Below are 17642 nucleotides of genomic sequence, written 5' to 3'. Positions count from 1 at the left end.
ATAATGCATATTCGCATACGTTAATCCAAAGTACGGACAAAATATTTCGGAGAATGCATAATAAAATCATTTTATTGTGCAAAATTAATTTTATTTTGCAGAATCAATTTTATTGTCGTAAAATCATTGAGAAGTTAATGGAGTCGATGCATTGTGGACGATAATATTCGTGGCCACGACATTCTCTACACTTACAAGCGAAAGTTTTCGAATAAATGGAAACGTCAATATATAATTACAAGCTAGGTATTTAGAAATGTTATAGCTTCTGATTCCGCTGAAGTAGGAAGTTCTATGAACTGTTATCGACTGATAAGCAACTCCTAAGTCCTCTGTGAATCTTTCATCCTCGGCTTTTCAGTATAAATGCTATTCTATAGTACTTATGCCCCTCCAAAGTTCATAGCAAACAGTGTTCTCGGCAATAGGTTACAAAGAACAACTCAAACTTGGCAAAATTAATATTTTCCATGCCAAACAAACATTTTCTTATAAATTATTGACTCTTAATTGTTTAAACATGTTTAAACGTTTATAATATTACTAAAAAATATACCAATATATTTGGGAGAGTCCGCAGAATTATTCTAAGTAAAAATCATTCGCATAGCTTAAAAATTAGCAAAGTCAAAAATCCTTCTTCTTTAATTTTCCTCCAAGGCTGGGGTAGACGAAGAGACATTTTGGACTCGTGTTGAGGGCATAAAAATTTCCAAGAATCGTCTGTTGATTATTTATCGAGATTGTTGTTGGTCAGTCTTGAACAACAGGATATTGGAAATTCCGAAGTTACGAAGCATTGTAATAAGAGTTTCCGAGAAATCTGACACTCTAATAAACGTGCTTGTCATTGGAAAGAAGGCGTGGATACCTAACAGGCTTACCTTGTGAGAATTATGTATAAGCATATGGGACCAAAGCAGCTGTATAACAGGCAGTTTTAAATAATTCAATCGATGTGGATGGTACCAGCTTTGTGTCGTGCATTTCCGCGCACATTTCCAATTAAATCCCAGCTTTTCGAGACGGGTTTTCCGGCTTCTCTGAAACTTTGGCTTGCTCAGATTGCCAGCAATTAATTTTTAGTCAATCGAGCAGCCCGCATGCGGCGCCAAATTCTTTCTATCATACTATTTTCATACAAATCCGTCTGTACACGTAAGTCTATAGAAAGTTAGGTAATATTATGTTTCTTTGACAGTGAGATAAATTTCTTTCATGAACATTAGAGCAATGTTGCTCCTGTTTCCGAATACCAGTTCATTAAAAAATTAATTATGACTAGACTGCAGGGTTTTATGGAGAATAAAAATTGTCGGTCTTATTTGCAACGATCTAGAGTCAAATAAAAATTGATTTATTTTCTTCGTGGGTTCAACGGGTTGAAAATAGTGTGACAATATTTTTAAAATCTTCTAATATTTTACATCCACAATTTAATTACAATTAAACGCATATAGCTAATTTTTAGCGATTAAATTAGGAATATTTGTGCAAAATAAAATTTTTCAGCAGCAACTGCAAGAAATAGGAATGAATAGAAAGTTGTTTACTACTTTTTTATTAATTTATAGAAACAAACATATTTTTTCGGTGTTTCGACCATGAACTTGGAGAATGGCGACACTCTCTAACCCCTATCTAATGCTTCGTATAGTCTTTCATGCGTTCATCATGAATTGGAAAATCATTTTCCTCCATCGTCCCAGATTTCTCGTTTCAAAAATATTTTCTGGATTAATTGTAAAAATTATAGAAATGTTTCCTACAGAAAATGATTCTATAAACTTTCTCAGACACGATGATGTGTATTTTTATAACGTTACACTGTTTGGAATATTTTTAAATTTATTATGAAAATCGAAGATCTGAGATAAAATCTAGCTATATAAACAGCCATATTTGTAATACTATATATGTGGTTTAATTCTGTCAATATTATAGTCATAGTCGCCAGATCAAGACTTGTTCCCCCACTCTAATTTAACACCCATGCTTCCGCCATGGTCCGGTCACGTGACACGTTTCAAGAGAGAGAGAGAGAGAGGGTAACTTTTTCCCCTCGATTCGTGCTCCCTCCCCTCATCTGGTGACACTGATTATATAGTCCACTAGAAAAACTGGATTTATCAATTCTGGTTGAATTTGTTATTGAAATTTACTTATTCTGGCGTTCGTTCGCTTATAATTTTGCTAATAATAATTTTAAAAGACCAACAATCCGAACAATATGGAAGAATAACAGCCGCCATGTTTAATTCGCGTGTAGCAACTCCGCGAACCAACAGCGAAGGTCACCCAATGATTTTTCCCAGTACCAAACCTTGACATATAGGAATTAGTTTCCCCGAAGAAAATATTTTTAAGGTTTTCGCAAATCTTTTGCAAGATATATAGAAATAGGAAAAAAAACAGAGCGCGCAAGTATAAATATTTCAAAATAGATAAATGCAAGGGTTTATTGTGCGTTCCCGGGGCAGCGTTGTTGAAAGGACGAATAACGTAATAATTTTCGAGGGGTTCGCATTAGGGGAACCTTCAAACGACCTTGTATGTATACTCTAGCCCTCAATGTGCATCGACGGACAGTTTACCAGTATGATAATCGTGATTCTTTAGCTTTCGCGGACAGTAATACAGTCTGCCCCGCCCCGAGGGATAACTGTCAGTCGTTCCTCAAATGGCATTTCCGTGCATTACAGCTAAACGGACTATTGTTCTAGAAGGAAACGATAAGCGAGGACGTGGACAATATGCGCCGGTTTCGATCATGCATATGGCACCTCTTGATTCGCAATACGTGGTCCCTCAGATCGCATAAATGAAGTTCTACCAATCCTACACGGCGAGGGACCCAATTACTGTGGGGGTGCCAATCGCTGTACCTGTGCGTTAATTGATATTAAAAAATAGAATATTAAAAAAGAGATATATAACAATAGACAAAATCGATATATAAGAATTTTATTTCATATATTTATTTTATATGTTTTCATAATATTAATATTAATATTTGATACTATTTGATACTATTTTATATATGGTTATTAACTGATTCTAACACGTTAACTGCCACATATCATTCCCAGAGAATCTTACAAAATCGGAGTAATTTAATTAATGAAACCGAAACTAGAAATTTTAAATGTACTATAGGGGACGGTGTTTTAACCATTTTGAATTCTAAAGATCTTTATAAAATGATTATTATTCGGTTTATCTGGATATGTGACAATAAAAATGAATGTCTAAACCTAGTCAAAAATCACTGCCAGTCATATGTAACTGACATGGCAGTTAACGTGTTAATGAACAACTCACCGAGCTTTAAAAGTAACAAATACATGTTGTCTTATAGAAACGACGAGATTGAATTTGTTTGGATTTTGTGCGGTTCCTATTATAACACGTGCTCTACTAAATACATTCAATTAATCGTTTCCACGAAATCGTCTTTACGATTTCGGTAATTGTAAAATAAAAAATCTGGAGTCGTTTTGCCCGGCGGTGGTAGGTTTAGCGTTGATATTCGGTACGCTTTAAAAATAAGTACAATTAATACAAGCACAGTAAATGGGGGTCCCTTAGCCCACCCATTTCCCAACAAAATCGTCGCCTTAACATTGAACCCCCTGGTCCCCGGGGAGAGGGGTGTCCCTCGGGCTCGCCGGCTGGCAAGGGTGGCCATTAGCATAAATGTATGCAAAAAACATTCAGGTGAAACCGCTGGTAAAGTCCTGCGGAATGGGTTTCGCTGCGCATGTGTGTCTCTATGACGACAATTGACTCTTGCCACGACCTCTAGTTCGCTTCTATCACTCCGTTACAACGTTATCACGCCGCGGCGAGGAAACTGTCCGCGAAACTCGCGATCCGGGACCAGCGTGCCTTCTGCGACGTTACCGAAATTCCTCTACGCTCTCTACTGAAACGAGAGCACCTCAAGGATTACTCTCCTCCTTCCTCAAGGATTCACCGAGTAAGTTCGCGTACTCGCGATCATCAGTGCGCGACAACGTTCGCGAAATCGCGTTTCAACTGGTTCTCCACAAAAAGAGAAAAAATAAACCGAGGAAACTGCGAACGATTCTTCCTTCTCGAGCAAATTGTTCAAACAATTCGCATCGAAATGATTTGCCCACCGAGTCCCGTCAGCCGTTACCGGAAGATCGCTCGATCGATTTCGCGACCGCGTACGACGCGTTTCCGCGATCTCTCGTGTTCCATGAATGAATTCGGATCTACGAGGAGGGTTTCTGCGAGTATTTCACGCTGACCGGATCGTTCCCCGGCGAGTCACGCGGTGAAAATCAATTAGGCGCATCAAGTATTCATGCCGCTCGGGGGCTGATTTTGTTGTCGTTGTTGTCAACGGTGCTGCGTCGCAATCCGCGAAATTGCGTTGACTCGCCGCGCCGGGCGACAAGAACGGGGTAAAGGCTCTGTTGGTTTTTTAATGAACACTGTTGCTGCCGAGCGACTGTTTCCCGAGGCGCTAGAGCCGAGCGGCGGAAATCAATCGAGCGAGCACGGTGTTTACGCCATCGGAACACCCGAGACCGTTTCAACGGTTCCGATCAAAACGAAACCGGACTCTCTGTTTCCTTGCGAACACTCAAACGACTTGGATCGTGCTCCGACGATGCAGACGAAGCTCGCGTTGGATATCGAAACGGACCCCGGGACCGGAAACCGTCGCGAGGACCCGGAGAAAATGATTTCCAACCACTAAGCTTTCCATCTGACACGAGGAAACCGACAGAGTCCGATTTCCTTTCGATCGCGACAAAAATTGCCACCGGGTCGCGGAAATTGCTCGAGGTGTATTGCTACGGGAGAGAATTTTCGAACCGAATCGTTCGACTCGCAGATTTCTCGTTGTTTATCGTCGAAAGTGTTAAAGGTGAACGTGCTACGCCTCGTGGTCTGCTGTACCGTATATGAATCATCGACTGTGTCGCCCCGATTTCGAAGATTTTCACTGAAAAATAAAACAGAAGAAATTGCGAACGGTATCGCTGGAGAGAAACACTGTCGCTCGGTCGAGGAATACAGTTGAATCGATTGAAATCGGTCTATAAAATAAATTGCTGCGTGGTGAAGATAATTCACGAAGTTAAAATCGTGACGGGACTTTGGAAATTTTGTTGGAGAGGGGTGTCGACCGTTATCGTGGCTCAAAGGGTTTCTAATGTGAGAAAGAAGTTGCTGGTTCGAACTTCGATGAGACTTTGAGGAACGTGTGAACAGAAAATGCATCGTCTGGTTGGAAGCATGTGAGTAAATGGCCGTGACGGGTTCCCGCCATCCTCTCAACGACCTACTATGGGCACCTGCCTGGACACTGGTAAGTACCTGTTGAAAATTATTATTTTCCGCCGGAAAAATGTTCAATTGGGAACTGCTTAAATTAGGTACTTGAAATATACCACTGCGGATAATAATATCTCGATATACGGGAAAATCTATAGCGAGTAACGACGAAACTATACTAATTCAGTGATATAACTCTCTCGTTTCTAATAATACCTCTACGAAACTTCCGCTAACGTATTCCTGACGTTTTTCTGATTAAAATGAGTCCAAACACGGCACGGTTGGAATCGTTTTTACTCGTTTAATCCGCGATATAGTAAAACCTCTATTATCCGAACGGGTCAGTGATATAAATGAGTCACGAAGATTTTAAACGGAATTGAACAGGTTAGATTGAGTTTTGAGAGTTATGTTGTGGGTACTGTACGATACAAGTATTCAGATCGTGTATGTAAAATTTAACATGAATTGAATAATATAAACTTTTACCAACACGTTTGTAACATTTCTCTGACGAACACGACACAGTTTGGATTGTACTTATTTGTTCGATGCACGGTATAGTAAAACTTCGATATAGGAATAAAATTGTACGTATTGACAGTCGCTCGAGCCTATCCCCACGGGTCACGAATGACCCCGACGAAGCGAACATGATCGAAACTGTATCGTGTGTGGACTCATTTTAACCGCAAACATGTGACCAACACTTAGGTCGGTACAAGTTCCACGAAGAAACAATTGCAAAACAATAAAGTTTATTATTGGAAAAACCGTGATCGAGTCCACCTAAATGATTTATACTGCTTATGGTCAAGGAACTGTGACTGATCACTTATTCGCACGACATGGCGCCATCTGATTACAATTTGTTTACTCTTGTTATTACTTTTAGTAAAATTTTTAGTCAACCGAACGTACGGAGAAGAATTTAAATAATTCTCTTGTCCCACGAATTTAAAATAACATGGTTTAGGAAGTGAAAAATAATTGTACTTTTACGAACTTTATTTTTGGTTAACACGGCATAAGTGACGCTTACTTTTAAAATTTTATTTTAATTATTTGATGCAAATTTAATTATTTGCATACAAAATTTGATGATTAAATACAAACTTTTATTATTCTGCTTGAATATTATTTTATATTAATAAAAATATCTTTATTTCTCTTTTGGGTAATGGCTAGTATAGTTATTGATCCGATAATGTGTGTAATGTCAAGTACAAGGTGTATGTGGGTCACACGTGTGTTTCGACCACATTGTTGCTGAATAGAGAAATAAAATGAAGCGTGTTTCGGCGCCATTAATAAAATTAATGTCGCTTAACCACTTAGCAAATTGTTACTGTTATTTAGGTTTGAAAATTACTGGTATTTAGGTTTCAAACTTACTGTTATTTACATTTGAAAATTACTGCTATTTAAGTTTGAAAATGACTTTCTAGGAATTACTGCTATTTAAGTTGGAAAATTTATTTCATTCTTTGAAAATTACTACTATTACATTTTTACATTTATTTTACTCTTTGGAAATTACTTGTTACAAATCATTATTAATTAATTTTGGAAATCGATTTTATTCTTTTGAATTTTGAAAAATTCTCATTGGAATATTGGAATATTACTTTAAGGAAATTGCAATTAATTTTTATGCAACTTCACGTTTTATCAATTAGGTGTTAAGTGTACAGATAAATTCTGGTTCGGGTTTACAGATGAAAATTTTATTAAAATGTGAAATTGATTCAAATATTAAAAACTAATAACATCTCAATTATCGGAGTATTCACCATTACTATGAAAGAGTGTACTGTCATCTTTCTAGCAAATTGTTTCTATCATCACGATAAAAACCTGATGGCTTTATACTAATAAATTTGATGAGGCATATTTAGATACCATCAATTAATTTCGAGCATGTGTCTATTAGCTGATAATGTAGCGACCTAAACGAATGGTAATCTGATGAAGCGTGTCAGGCGAATAAGTTATCAGTCACAGTTCCTTGACCATAAGCAGCATAAAAAATAATCATTAAAGTGGTTGCTGGTCACGGTTTTTCCAAAAATAAATACCAAATAACTTTACTCACTCATGTTCCTTCATTTTCATTTCGATCGCCTATTAATTCTAAATTATGAACAGTTGCGTTATTCTCAGCATTATTATTTCAGTATAAAAGTGTGCTTGATAAAATATCAATTTTTTTCATTAAAAAGTAGATTTTATTGTTCAAGAATATTTGAAATAACAGTGTAGTAATATAATAATATTATTAGGAAATAATTTGCTATCTTTTTGTATTTTCTACTAGGGTAAGGGACCCAATTACATTGAGCGTAGCAATTACTGTGCCTATATTAATTATACTTATTTTTAAAGCATAATAAATGTTAAAAAAGAGATATTAAATTTTCTCATTAAAATCATTTAATGTATATATGCTATATGTTTCTTTTTTAATATTCGTTATGCTTTAAAAATAAGTATAATTATCACACAGGCACAGTAATTGGTACCTCCACAGTAATTTGGTAATTCTTTACAAATTTCAACTAATTTTTCTGAGAAATGCACAAAATCCACGCTCTATAGACAATAATTAAATAAATTTAATCGATCACTATCTCCCAACCGCGAGTTTGCGCGCATAATTACAATAAACGAATAACACCGCGTTACCTGTAAATGTTTACAAGCATAAACATGTGTCAAAATAATCAATAGGAGTCAAACACGCGAGCAGCAATGTCGCTCAAGTGCAACACGTACGCAAAGAATTGTCATCAACATCGATTTAATCGAAAGCGAAACTGCTTACGCAAAAATTCCATTCTAGAAGTAGGATTTTTAACATAATCTCCCGCACATTGTTACGCGCGTGTTCATAATCTTTATTAAAATCTCGCAGGATTGACGTATTTTTCTATGAATTTTCTCCGCAACTGATAACAATCTTGAAATAGAGCTTTGTCTTGTGTACTCAGGTTTTTTTTAGATCATAAAGAACCTCGTATATTTAGATTTGTTTTTATAATGTTTATTTTATTTTATCTATGCTTCGCAATCACGTTTATCCCTGTAACAACACCCTGGGTGTTAACGAATATATTTATAATGATCGCAACAGTTGCAGATAATAAAATCAACTTTGGTTTGTTTATACAGAAATTAACAACAGAAATTTCAATCGACAATTAATAAATAAAAAATACTGACTTAATTTTAGTTGATTCTCAACAATTGAGCCTTAACTAGTGTTTTAAATAATAATTGAGGTGTATTGTCGAGTTAATCAACACAGTATCATAAGCTTTTATTCATTGTAGAGTAATATTTGTTATTTTGTACTCTGTTAGTTTATTTAGCTTAGTTTAATATCGTAGCCTTTCGGTTTATAGTGTGTAGCAGCTACTGAGCTGAAATAATTTTTTAAAACATTATGTTTTCATTCATGTTTTTCAATTTTAAAGTGCCTGGTGTTTTTTAGAGACATGTTTCTATCACCCCGGGGATCCCTCTTCGAAAAAATATTTTTCATTTCGAAACCAATAATTTCCTTCCAGAAACAAAAATCGTACACATTACTCCTATAGTTCCAGAAGATGGCCAGATAATTTCAAAAGAATACCTTGCGCAGTTTTTGAAAAAAAAATTCCCAAAGACTGCTCAATTTTTCTCGTTTTGCCCGAGGCTCACTTTTCGAATAAATATTCTTCATTCGCAAAATAACAATTTTTTTGTAAAAATAAAAATCGTTTACATTACTCTGATGGTACCACATGATGCTTAAAAAATTTCAGAAAAATACCTCGCACAGTTTCTGAAAAAAAAAAATGTCTAAAATTGTTCTAATGCTGACTGAAGTGCACATGCTATAGCGCACAAAGCACATGTATTGTGTCAACAACTAATCAATCTCCTTCATTGCATCAACAATTACGTTGTGCACTTTGGCTGAACGTCGAAGTTCTGTTTTACTACATCGCAGCTAACTGCTGGCCTACAGCTAATTAAATGATATTCGATTTCATTAATGATTCACGTTGGTACTATACTATTTACGTTAGAACACGTGATCGGGTCGTCCTTCTCCGAGGCTGTTATTAAACTCCGAGGAAATGAAAAGTTTATGTTGAAGAAGAAATAGTCAGTGACTCCGAGTTGACAACGAGAGAACTTTTTTAATGGCCACGAAGAATGTTACTGCCGGTATGAGTCACGTTACGAATAAATCAATATTGCATGTAACTTGACGATGCTTCTCGTCGGTGTGGCAATAATTTTTCTTCTGAGAAACTATTTCGCAATTGTTACACCTTCTTACGAAATTTCGCTGCATTAAGATGCTTATCATTCGCCGATTTATAATTAATCGCCTCTCTTCACTTTTTATTGACTAAGTCCGAAAGAAACTTAACCATTTCCTTGTACATAATGATAAAACATCCTCGTAAATTATACTACTTAAGGCAATTTTTTGGTTCACGAATGAAATTGAACGATTCATCAAGAAATCCACAATTTTTTATTTTATATATCTTAAAAAATACTAATTGTATGTAACGATTGTAAGCGAGGTAACTAATTGTTAATTTTGGAAAAAGGTGAAGTCTTTAGCTCGAAAAATTTTGTACGATTTTATAGTGAAAGTAGTGGAAATATTTCGTGTATAAAATTGCGTAATTTTCTTGCATGGAATTCACAATTTGAATAATAGATTATTTGAAGTTAACAATACAACAGACTCTGATGCGCGGATAGTTTAATCGATGTCGTAATGTTTCTATGCGATATGTTGTACTACATAATGTATAGTTCTGTCGTTATTATGTCAATCTGCCTAACGATTATACAAGTTTAAACAGTTTCAACACATGATTGAATTTCTGAAAATATTCTCGCTACATTTTAGGTTAGGAATGAACAAGTTTCCGATGTTTCAATTTTTGTCAAAAGCTGGGAATAACTCCGCCATTTTTAAAAATATTTCGTTCTCAAAAAATTGAGAATTTTCACTTACTAATTGTCCTTGAAAACATTGTCAATTAGTCAATGCGGTCCCTTAACGAAAAATGGAATTAATGTCACTCGCATTACGACTGCTCTAAGTGGCTCAATTTTCATGATTGAACTTTACTTGCAGATCAACAAGATGGATCCCAAGTGTTCGACGAGGCCGATGCTCGAAATACAGGAAAATGGCGGGGGGAGGCAGGCCTTTTGGCGACCCCTCCGAATGGCTACTTTCCGCAACAGAATGTTGGTCCGATCAAATTCGAAGTACCAAAAGTGCCGGTCATATTCGTGCTTGGTCCGTATAATTTTTAACGCTTTAAACCTTGAAAATCAATTTTCCATATACCAGGTGCATTGTTGGTAACGATTTATACCGATTTCGTGGCGTGCCTCAGGTGGTCCCGGAAGCGGAAAGGTGACACATTGTGACAACCTAATGCAAGAAAAGAAGGGCATCACGCACATTAATATGATGGACCTTCTTCATCAGTACGCTTTAGGAAATGGTACGTGTATGATGTGTTATGTGATACGTATACAGAGTGTACCAAAAATGTTGTACTTGTTATACGCGTAATTTGTACTATAACGAGAGGACAAAGTGGATAAAGTTTGTACGCAATGTTGAGGACACCATACTTATTCAAGAAATGAACAACTTCTGCAGATTATTAGTCATTAGAACTGAATTATAAAAGAAGTTCAAACGTATTTTGTAACCGCACTGTTTCTTTGAAAAGACTAATTGCTCGACGACGTAGCTTGTGACGAACAAAGCAAACCTGCTGAATGCAATTTTTTTATGCTCAATAGAAACAGAGTTGTAGGTCAGTTAAGTGATTAGATCTCGCTTTTTGGAAAAGGAAAGCAATTCTCCTGTGGGACTCGGCGGTAACGTGTATAGGAAAAAATTGCTCAGAGTGACGACCTTGGTAACATATTTCAAGGTCATTAAAATCGCATTGTTAGGTCGTGTTGTAGGTTAGAAAACGAACTCTCTGCAGCAGCGACAGTTTTTTGTAGAGGAAAAAGTTGTTCAGAATTATGCCCCCAACGACATATTTCTATAATAAATAATTACCAAGGAAAGCAACTTCCTTGTGGACTGAACGCTTTTTAGGTGTCTCATTTAACCCTTTCTACAGCTTAATGTCAAGTGTTTTTTAATCATCTTACAGATATGCAAGATTTCGGGCAGCTTAGTAGTAAAACAGTCGCGGAGGTCCTCATGCTCGAAATCAAGATGTCGCCAGGGGCCAAAGTTTTTCTTGTCAGCGGATATCCGCGAAACATGCGAGACGTAGTCGAGTATGCTGAAAAAGTGAGTCAATCTTTCGCAGAAAACTGTAAAAATAAACACGCAACTCGAATCAATGACAACTTTCCTCGCAGAAAGTGTTCGAACGCTTTTTTTTATTATTTTCTCCTTATTTTCAGATAAAAATTGTAAACGGTGTGATCCTCGTTTCGTGGCGGCAAGAAATCCTCGAAAGGCAGATCGACTTCGGCGCGCAACTCGGACAAGTGGTGATCGAGCTCGCCAGAATGGAGCTTTATAATTTTTATAGAAACGTTATGCCGGTTGCCGAGTACTTTGATCAAAGCGAAATGTTGCTAGAGGTAATTGCAATTGAAAAGAACGAAAATAATCAGTCGCATCACATTTTTAATGTGCTCGCCAGATAATAAATGGTTGCGTTGCTCCAGAACAAAGAAATTGTTGATACACGTTGAATTATACTAGATCATTCGTTAAAGTTCAAAGAAATTATGATTGTTTGCGATCAGCAGCCAGGGAGATACAATCTAAAATAATTAACACTAGGTTTACGGAGCACTAGAAGTGGCTATTTTACATTAGTTTATAAAAATAACACGAATATTCCTATTTCCTATTTTAATTCCTCGTGGATGTATTCGTACAATTTCGATATTAAAAAGAAAATAAAAAATATTAAAACCCGTAATTTTAGCGGGTCTCGTAAACCTAGTGTTAAATAGGTATATTACATTATGACTATTACAATCGTTATGTGTTAGGTCAACGGAGAAAGGAATCCATCCGACGTGTACGTCGATTTTCGCGAGGCAGTTTTCAAAATTCTCGGCCTATCGACTGACGCAGAAAAGGACAAAAATGCTCCTCCATCTTTAAAGGCGGAGGTACGTTCTTCAAAATAATAAATCGATCGTTTATAATATGTCATCGTTCATATTTTATAATTTATCACAAGTTGTTCCACATTTTATTTCACCTGTGAAATTCACTTAATTTTTGCTTCACATTAAACAATTTATTAAATGTACCAATAAGTTATCGATTTAATAATTCCACTGTACAAGGAAAGAAAATATTAACTTTTTTTTTTTATTTACGTTCGGTTTTATTTTATTGTGTTGGGCTTGCTAGATGCGCACTTTTTGCAAAAAGGCTTTGATAAAGTACCAGCAGAGCTTAAATGAAAAATATTTTGTTAAAATATTTTTGTTTGCATGGCGTTGGAATAATAAATATGGTTTGAGTGTCACAGATTTTGGATGAGCATCGAATTGAACTGTGTAAAATTTGCGTGTGCGCTTTATGGTATTCTAGAGGACCGCTTACCTATTGGTACAGTTAATGCACGTATAATAATTCGCAAACTATATGGGTACAATTCCAGGTAGAAGTAGAAAGGAGAAAAAAATCTATTTCGAAATCGCCGCCACCGAAAAAAGAAGAACCGGTGGCGGAAGCACCACTGCCGGCCGTGATAAACGAAGAAGAACCTGCGAAAACAACGAGTAAACCTCGAAAAGGATTGCCTTCGTTTATCTGGGTTATAGGTAAACACACAAAAAAACACCCTTCATTTCTAACAATCTTATTCAATTTACCCCTTCAAATTTATTTTATGCTAAAGGAAATCGAATCACAGTAAAGTCTTGATCCAAGCCGAACGGAGCTACACGATCTTAGTCAGTTAATCGTAGCTTGATTAATGGTTTCGTTTTTATTGAATTAGGTGGTCCAGGAAGCAACAAAGACAATTTATGCACCCAAGCAGTCCGCAATATGCCAGGTTGGGTGCACGTTAGCGTAGGATCTCTGCTGAGGACAATGACGTCCTCGAACACTATAGTTGAGGACGCGATCGTGTCCGGCGAGCTGGTCCCGCAAGACATAGTGATGCAAGTCCTCGAGCAACAAATTATTTTAAATCGCGACACGGACGGCGTGATTATAGATGGTTATCCGAGAGACTTGTCTCAGGTCGAAGAATTCCAGAACAAGGTAACAAATAATAGGAAACGCTTATTACTACATAATCGTCTTACTGTACGTACATACAGAACTATAATCTAATAACAGCTTTATTGTTTTTGATTATTCAAATTATTTGATTATTACTTTCTAGAGCTTAATTGTAAATATGATTGTATTTCTATTTTAGTTTGGCCAACAACCACCCCTGGTGCTTCTTGACTGCTCCAAATTGCAACTTGGCAGAGGGCGGCTTGACGACAGCGTTTCAGCGTTTAAGAAAAGGCTGGACCTCTTCCGGGAAATGTCGTTGCCCATGCTGAAGACGTTGGACAACGAGAATCGTCTGACAATTGTAAGTCCAAACTCAATTTTGACCTAGAGCATCAGAATCGTCATTCACACACTCAATTTTTATAGATTAATCTATATTAGATTAATCTTAATTATATAGATTAAAGGTGTAAACAAATAATTGAATTGTTGCAGCAACAAACGACTTTTATATACCTGTATATTTGATTACAGTATATACATTTTTGATTAAACTTTGTATATGAATTTTCATCGTTGAATATGCGACATTGTACGCTTATAAGACGCCATTGTATGTCCTAAAAGTATCGATAAAAGCAGCATAGCCACTTTTAGTCATTTACAGCGTTTACCGTCTTCTTTTTATATCTCTAGCTGTAATTATAGACGTCACAGTTGTCCCAATGTACAATCCGTTACAGTGCAACGAAAGTTCAAGGTCATCGTACATTATAGCAGATCGGAGTTGCTTTCGCCACAATCATGGCTTGACGAATATTATCCGACTAAATGTTTCGCTATTACTGTTGTACCCTAAATCTCGAACGTAAAATCCGCCTAAAACAAAAATCTGCGGTCTAAACAATGAGATGTAATGATTGATAAAATTATTATGGATTTGTTTCGATTGAAATCGACGTTTTGCAATGTAGATCGATGGCGACACAGACGTGCCAAGCGTGCAACAAGAATTTGCGGCCGCGCTCTACCAAATGATGACGCAGTCGCGACGCAAAGGGGAAGAAAACACTCGTGCTCCTTGGTCGCCGAGTGGGGACGGTAACGAGGGGAACACGGACCCGGTGATTTCCAACAACACGAACCAAACGATCATCCCCAACGGTGTCCTCAAAGAAGCGGTCAACGGAATTCCTGCAATCGAGAACGTGATCAACGCTAAGAAGAGTATTAACGGTATCTCGCTAGGGGGTAAGTAATTTCCTAATTGCAAAGAGACTCTTACGATCGTTCTTTTCAGAGTAAAATTTTCGAGTTCCATTATAACATTAAACACACAGTCGGCCAGATCGTGTTGAATAAACAAAAGAAACAATTCTGTTAAATATTCTTTTTTACCACTAAACATACTGATACTAGATTCTGCAATGTTATAAAATTGCGAAGCAATGCAGAGAGAATTGTAGCATCCACTGCGATTTGTTTCTTGTAATAAATTATTACTAATACATAACAATCCCTCTGGTTTTTCTTAGATATTATTGTACAGCGTGAGATGACGGATCGAACGAGTACAATGACCATATCCTTTCGATCATTCGATCTCGAGATATTTGTGTCTGAAAGCATCAAACATGCCACCTTTCAGACACGAATGTCTCGAGATTGAATGCTCGAAACGGTATGGTTATTATACTCAATCGATTCGCCGTTTCATGCTCTATCGAAATATCAAAGAAAAAAATATAAGATTTCATTTTTTGAAATTACTTTGCCCGATTCAGGAGCAATGCAGATTGCCAACGGGTTGAAGAAGAACCTGCGCGAGGTTCAGAAAAACGGGGTTGCGCGCGCGCAAAACGGAATTGCAAATGGCGCCGCACACATGCTGCAAAACGGGGTGGCGCATTTGGCGAACGGTATTGTGCCAGGCAACAACAAAGTCGCTCCAGCTGTTCAGAACTATTTACCGAACGAGACGAAGGACGCCGTGAGGAAAATGTACAACGAGGTCGAGGGCTACCAGCAGAATTTGCACATGTAAACCTTTTCGAGGCCCGTAGATAAGCGAAGAGACTTAACTATACATTACTATAACAGCATAGACGAGCCACAGAATAGACCTGACAGTCGACGGGAGGACAGAGTTTAGAAACTTTTCCGGTCATCTTTCTGTTGTAATACGTACGATTCGTAAGTGTAAACAGTGGCGGATTTAGAGTAGGTTATAGCGGCTATAGCCCAGAGCAGTAAAATCCAGGGGCGGAAAATTTTGGGAAAATACTAGGGTACTAGGATACTAGGGTAGTCTCTAGGCGGCAAAAGTATAAATCCGCAACGAAATTTTATGAACACATTATCGGCAAGATGCTTTAAAAAATACTAAAATGTGGCCTTCTTTCTTGAAAATGGTATTTTAAGATAGTTCTGTCCCTTACGTCGTCTATGCTAAAATAGAGGGAGTAGAATTTATTTTTAATATCGTCCTATCTTTTTATAATGTTAATCACTCGAATAGCTGCAGGTACAAACAACCGTTTAAGGTTCCCTAATTATTATAGTACCGTAACGTGTATACGTTCTTACCGTGCCTTAAGACATCTACGACTTAAATAGGATTAATGCAGGATTCAAGGAAAGCCAAACACGATGATATAGTTTTGCAGACGTAGGATAAGTATCGTGCAGAATTGGGCACTGTTTCGAACATTCTAAATGACCTATTTTTATTGCAAATAATTTTAAAGGACTCAATTGAATTTTTCCAAATAATTTTAAAGGACTCGATTTAATTTCCAAATCATTTTAATCGACTTGGTTTTATCATCTTAACGAACTCAGTTTCACTCGAAATCAAAAATATTAGATTGAAGAAGAAACATTAGAACAATCGTTAAATGGAAATTTACCATGAAAACAAATTATGCCTCGAGACTAATTATAAGCAAGACATATGTACAAAAAAAAACAAGATATATTGTATATATCTAAAAAAAAAAACACATGACCGCTTATTTCCGAAACTACCTCTGAGAAGTATACTAACAATAAGTTTTATAATGATTGAGAATTGTTAATAGCATAGTGTCTTATACCGACGTAACTCTAAAAGAGAAAAACAAATGTTATTTATGAACTAATGTAAGATACATATCGTTAGGTAACTTTCATAAACACATACGTATAAACGACAGAGTAACTGGTAATGTACAATCAGTCGCAAAAATATTTGAACAAGTTACAGAAGTAAAAATAATGAATTTACCATTAAGATACGCAACTACTTGTAAATAAAATTTCATAATTACGTTAAGTAAATTTCATCACGCTGTGTATAAAATAGAATAATTACAAAATCATCCTTATTTATTCACTGGTCTTGTTCGACAATTTTTGCAAGAGACTGTACGTTTAATTTACACTTAAAAGATTAGTATAATATATTTTTAAGGAACTGTAGGTACCTCGATAGATCTATTCTTAGACTCTTCTTACATGCTAAAAGAGAAAGTTCTATTTATTAAACTCTTTTAAGCAACATCAAGGATTAACATATTATTGTTAACGATAAGAATAAAAAAGAAAATAAAAAACACGCGCACCAATAATTCCAATTTATTCATATTTCGTTTCGTGTAATTAGCAAAAAGTAAATTTTCATTGTTAATTCGTATGTATAATTCTACGTACGTTTGAGTCTAGTTGAAAGCATTTTTTATATATTAGCATTATTATCGTATAAATCACTGTTTCCCTCTTTTTTCTGGATCTTACTTACATATATATATATATAATATATGACTTTTTGGAAATATTTTATTCAACTAATAACTCTTACGTATTAGTGTCTGTTTTTTTTTTAATAAAAATGTAATAAATTGATGCACTGATACATTACATGCAACGTTTAAAAGTTCTTAATCCGACCTTTCCTTTAACATTGAAAGTATGGAAAACTCAAGTCATAAAACGAGTATTCATTTCTTTTTTCACTTCGATTGTAATAAGTATTATTATTTTACAAATACACATCAGAAATTTCATAATATTTTAGTAATGATAAATA

The 17642-nt window shown here is 36.1% G+C and overlaps 1 protein-coding gene across 1 annotated transcript; it reads left to right on the top strand.

The window, feature by feature from the left end:
* The first annotated feature begins 5056 nt into the window (after nucleotides 1-5056).
* Nucleotides 5057-17473, top strand: LOC143359156 (adenylate kinase isoenzyme 5). The gene is made up of 11 exons (XM_076796895.1): nucleotides 5057-5347; nucleotides 10466-10633; nucleotides 10734-10844; nucleotides 11517-11659; nucleotides 11776-11958; nucleotides 12379-12501; nucleotides 13002-13164; nucleotides 13344-13612; nucleotides 13773-13937; nucleotides 14551-14827; nucleotides 15361-17473. The coding sequence occupies exons 1-11, from the start codon at nucleotides 5326-5328 to the stop codon at nucleotides 15618-15620; spliced, it is 1884 nt and encodes a 627-aa protein (XP_076653010.1). The 5' UTR covers nucleotides 5057-5325; the 3' UTR covers nucleotides 15621-17473.
* The last annotated feature ends 169 nt before the right edge of the window (nucleotides 17474-17642 follow it).

Source organism: Halictus rubicundus, chromosome 11 (assembly GCF_050948215.1).
Source record: "Halictus rubicundus isolate RS-2024b chromosome 11, iyHalRubi1_principal, whole genome shotgun sequence".
NCBI classification, from domain to species: Eukaryota; Metazoa; Arthropoda; class Insecta; order Hymenoptera; family Halictidae; genus Halictus; species Halictus rubicundus.
This window is presented reverse-complemented; position numbering and strand designations above follow the sequence as displayed.

What these genes read in the sequence shown, in the direction of transcription:
- LOC143359156 (XM_076796895.1), top strand. Translation starts at nt 5,326, where the DNA reads ATGGGCACCTGCCTGGACACTG. An exon ending in GGGCACCTGCCTGGACACTG is followed by an intron (nt 5,348 to 10,465) that starts GTAAGTACCTGT and finishes CTTTACTTGCAG; the next exon opens with ATCAACAAGATGGATCCCAA. An exon ending in TAACGGTATCTCGCTAGGGG is followed by an intron (nt 14,828 to 15,360) that starts GTAAGTAATTTC and finishes TGCCCGATTCAG; the next exon opens with GAGCAATGCAGATTGCCAAC.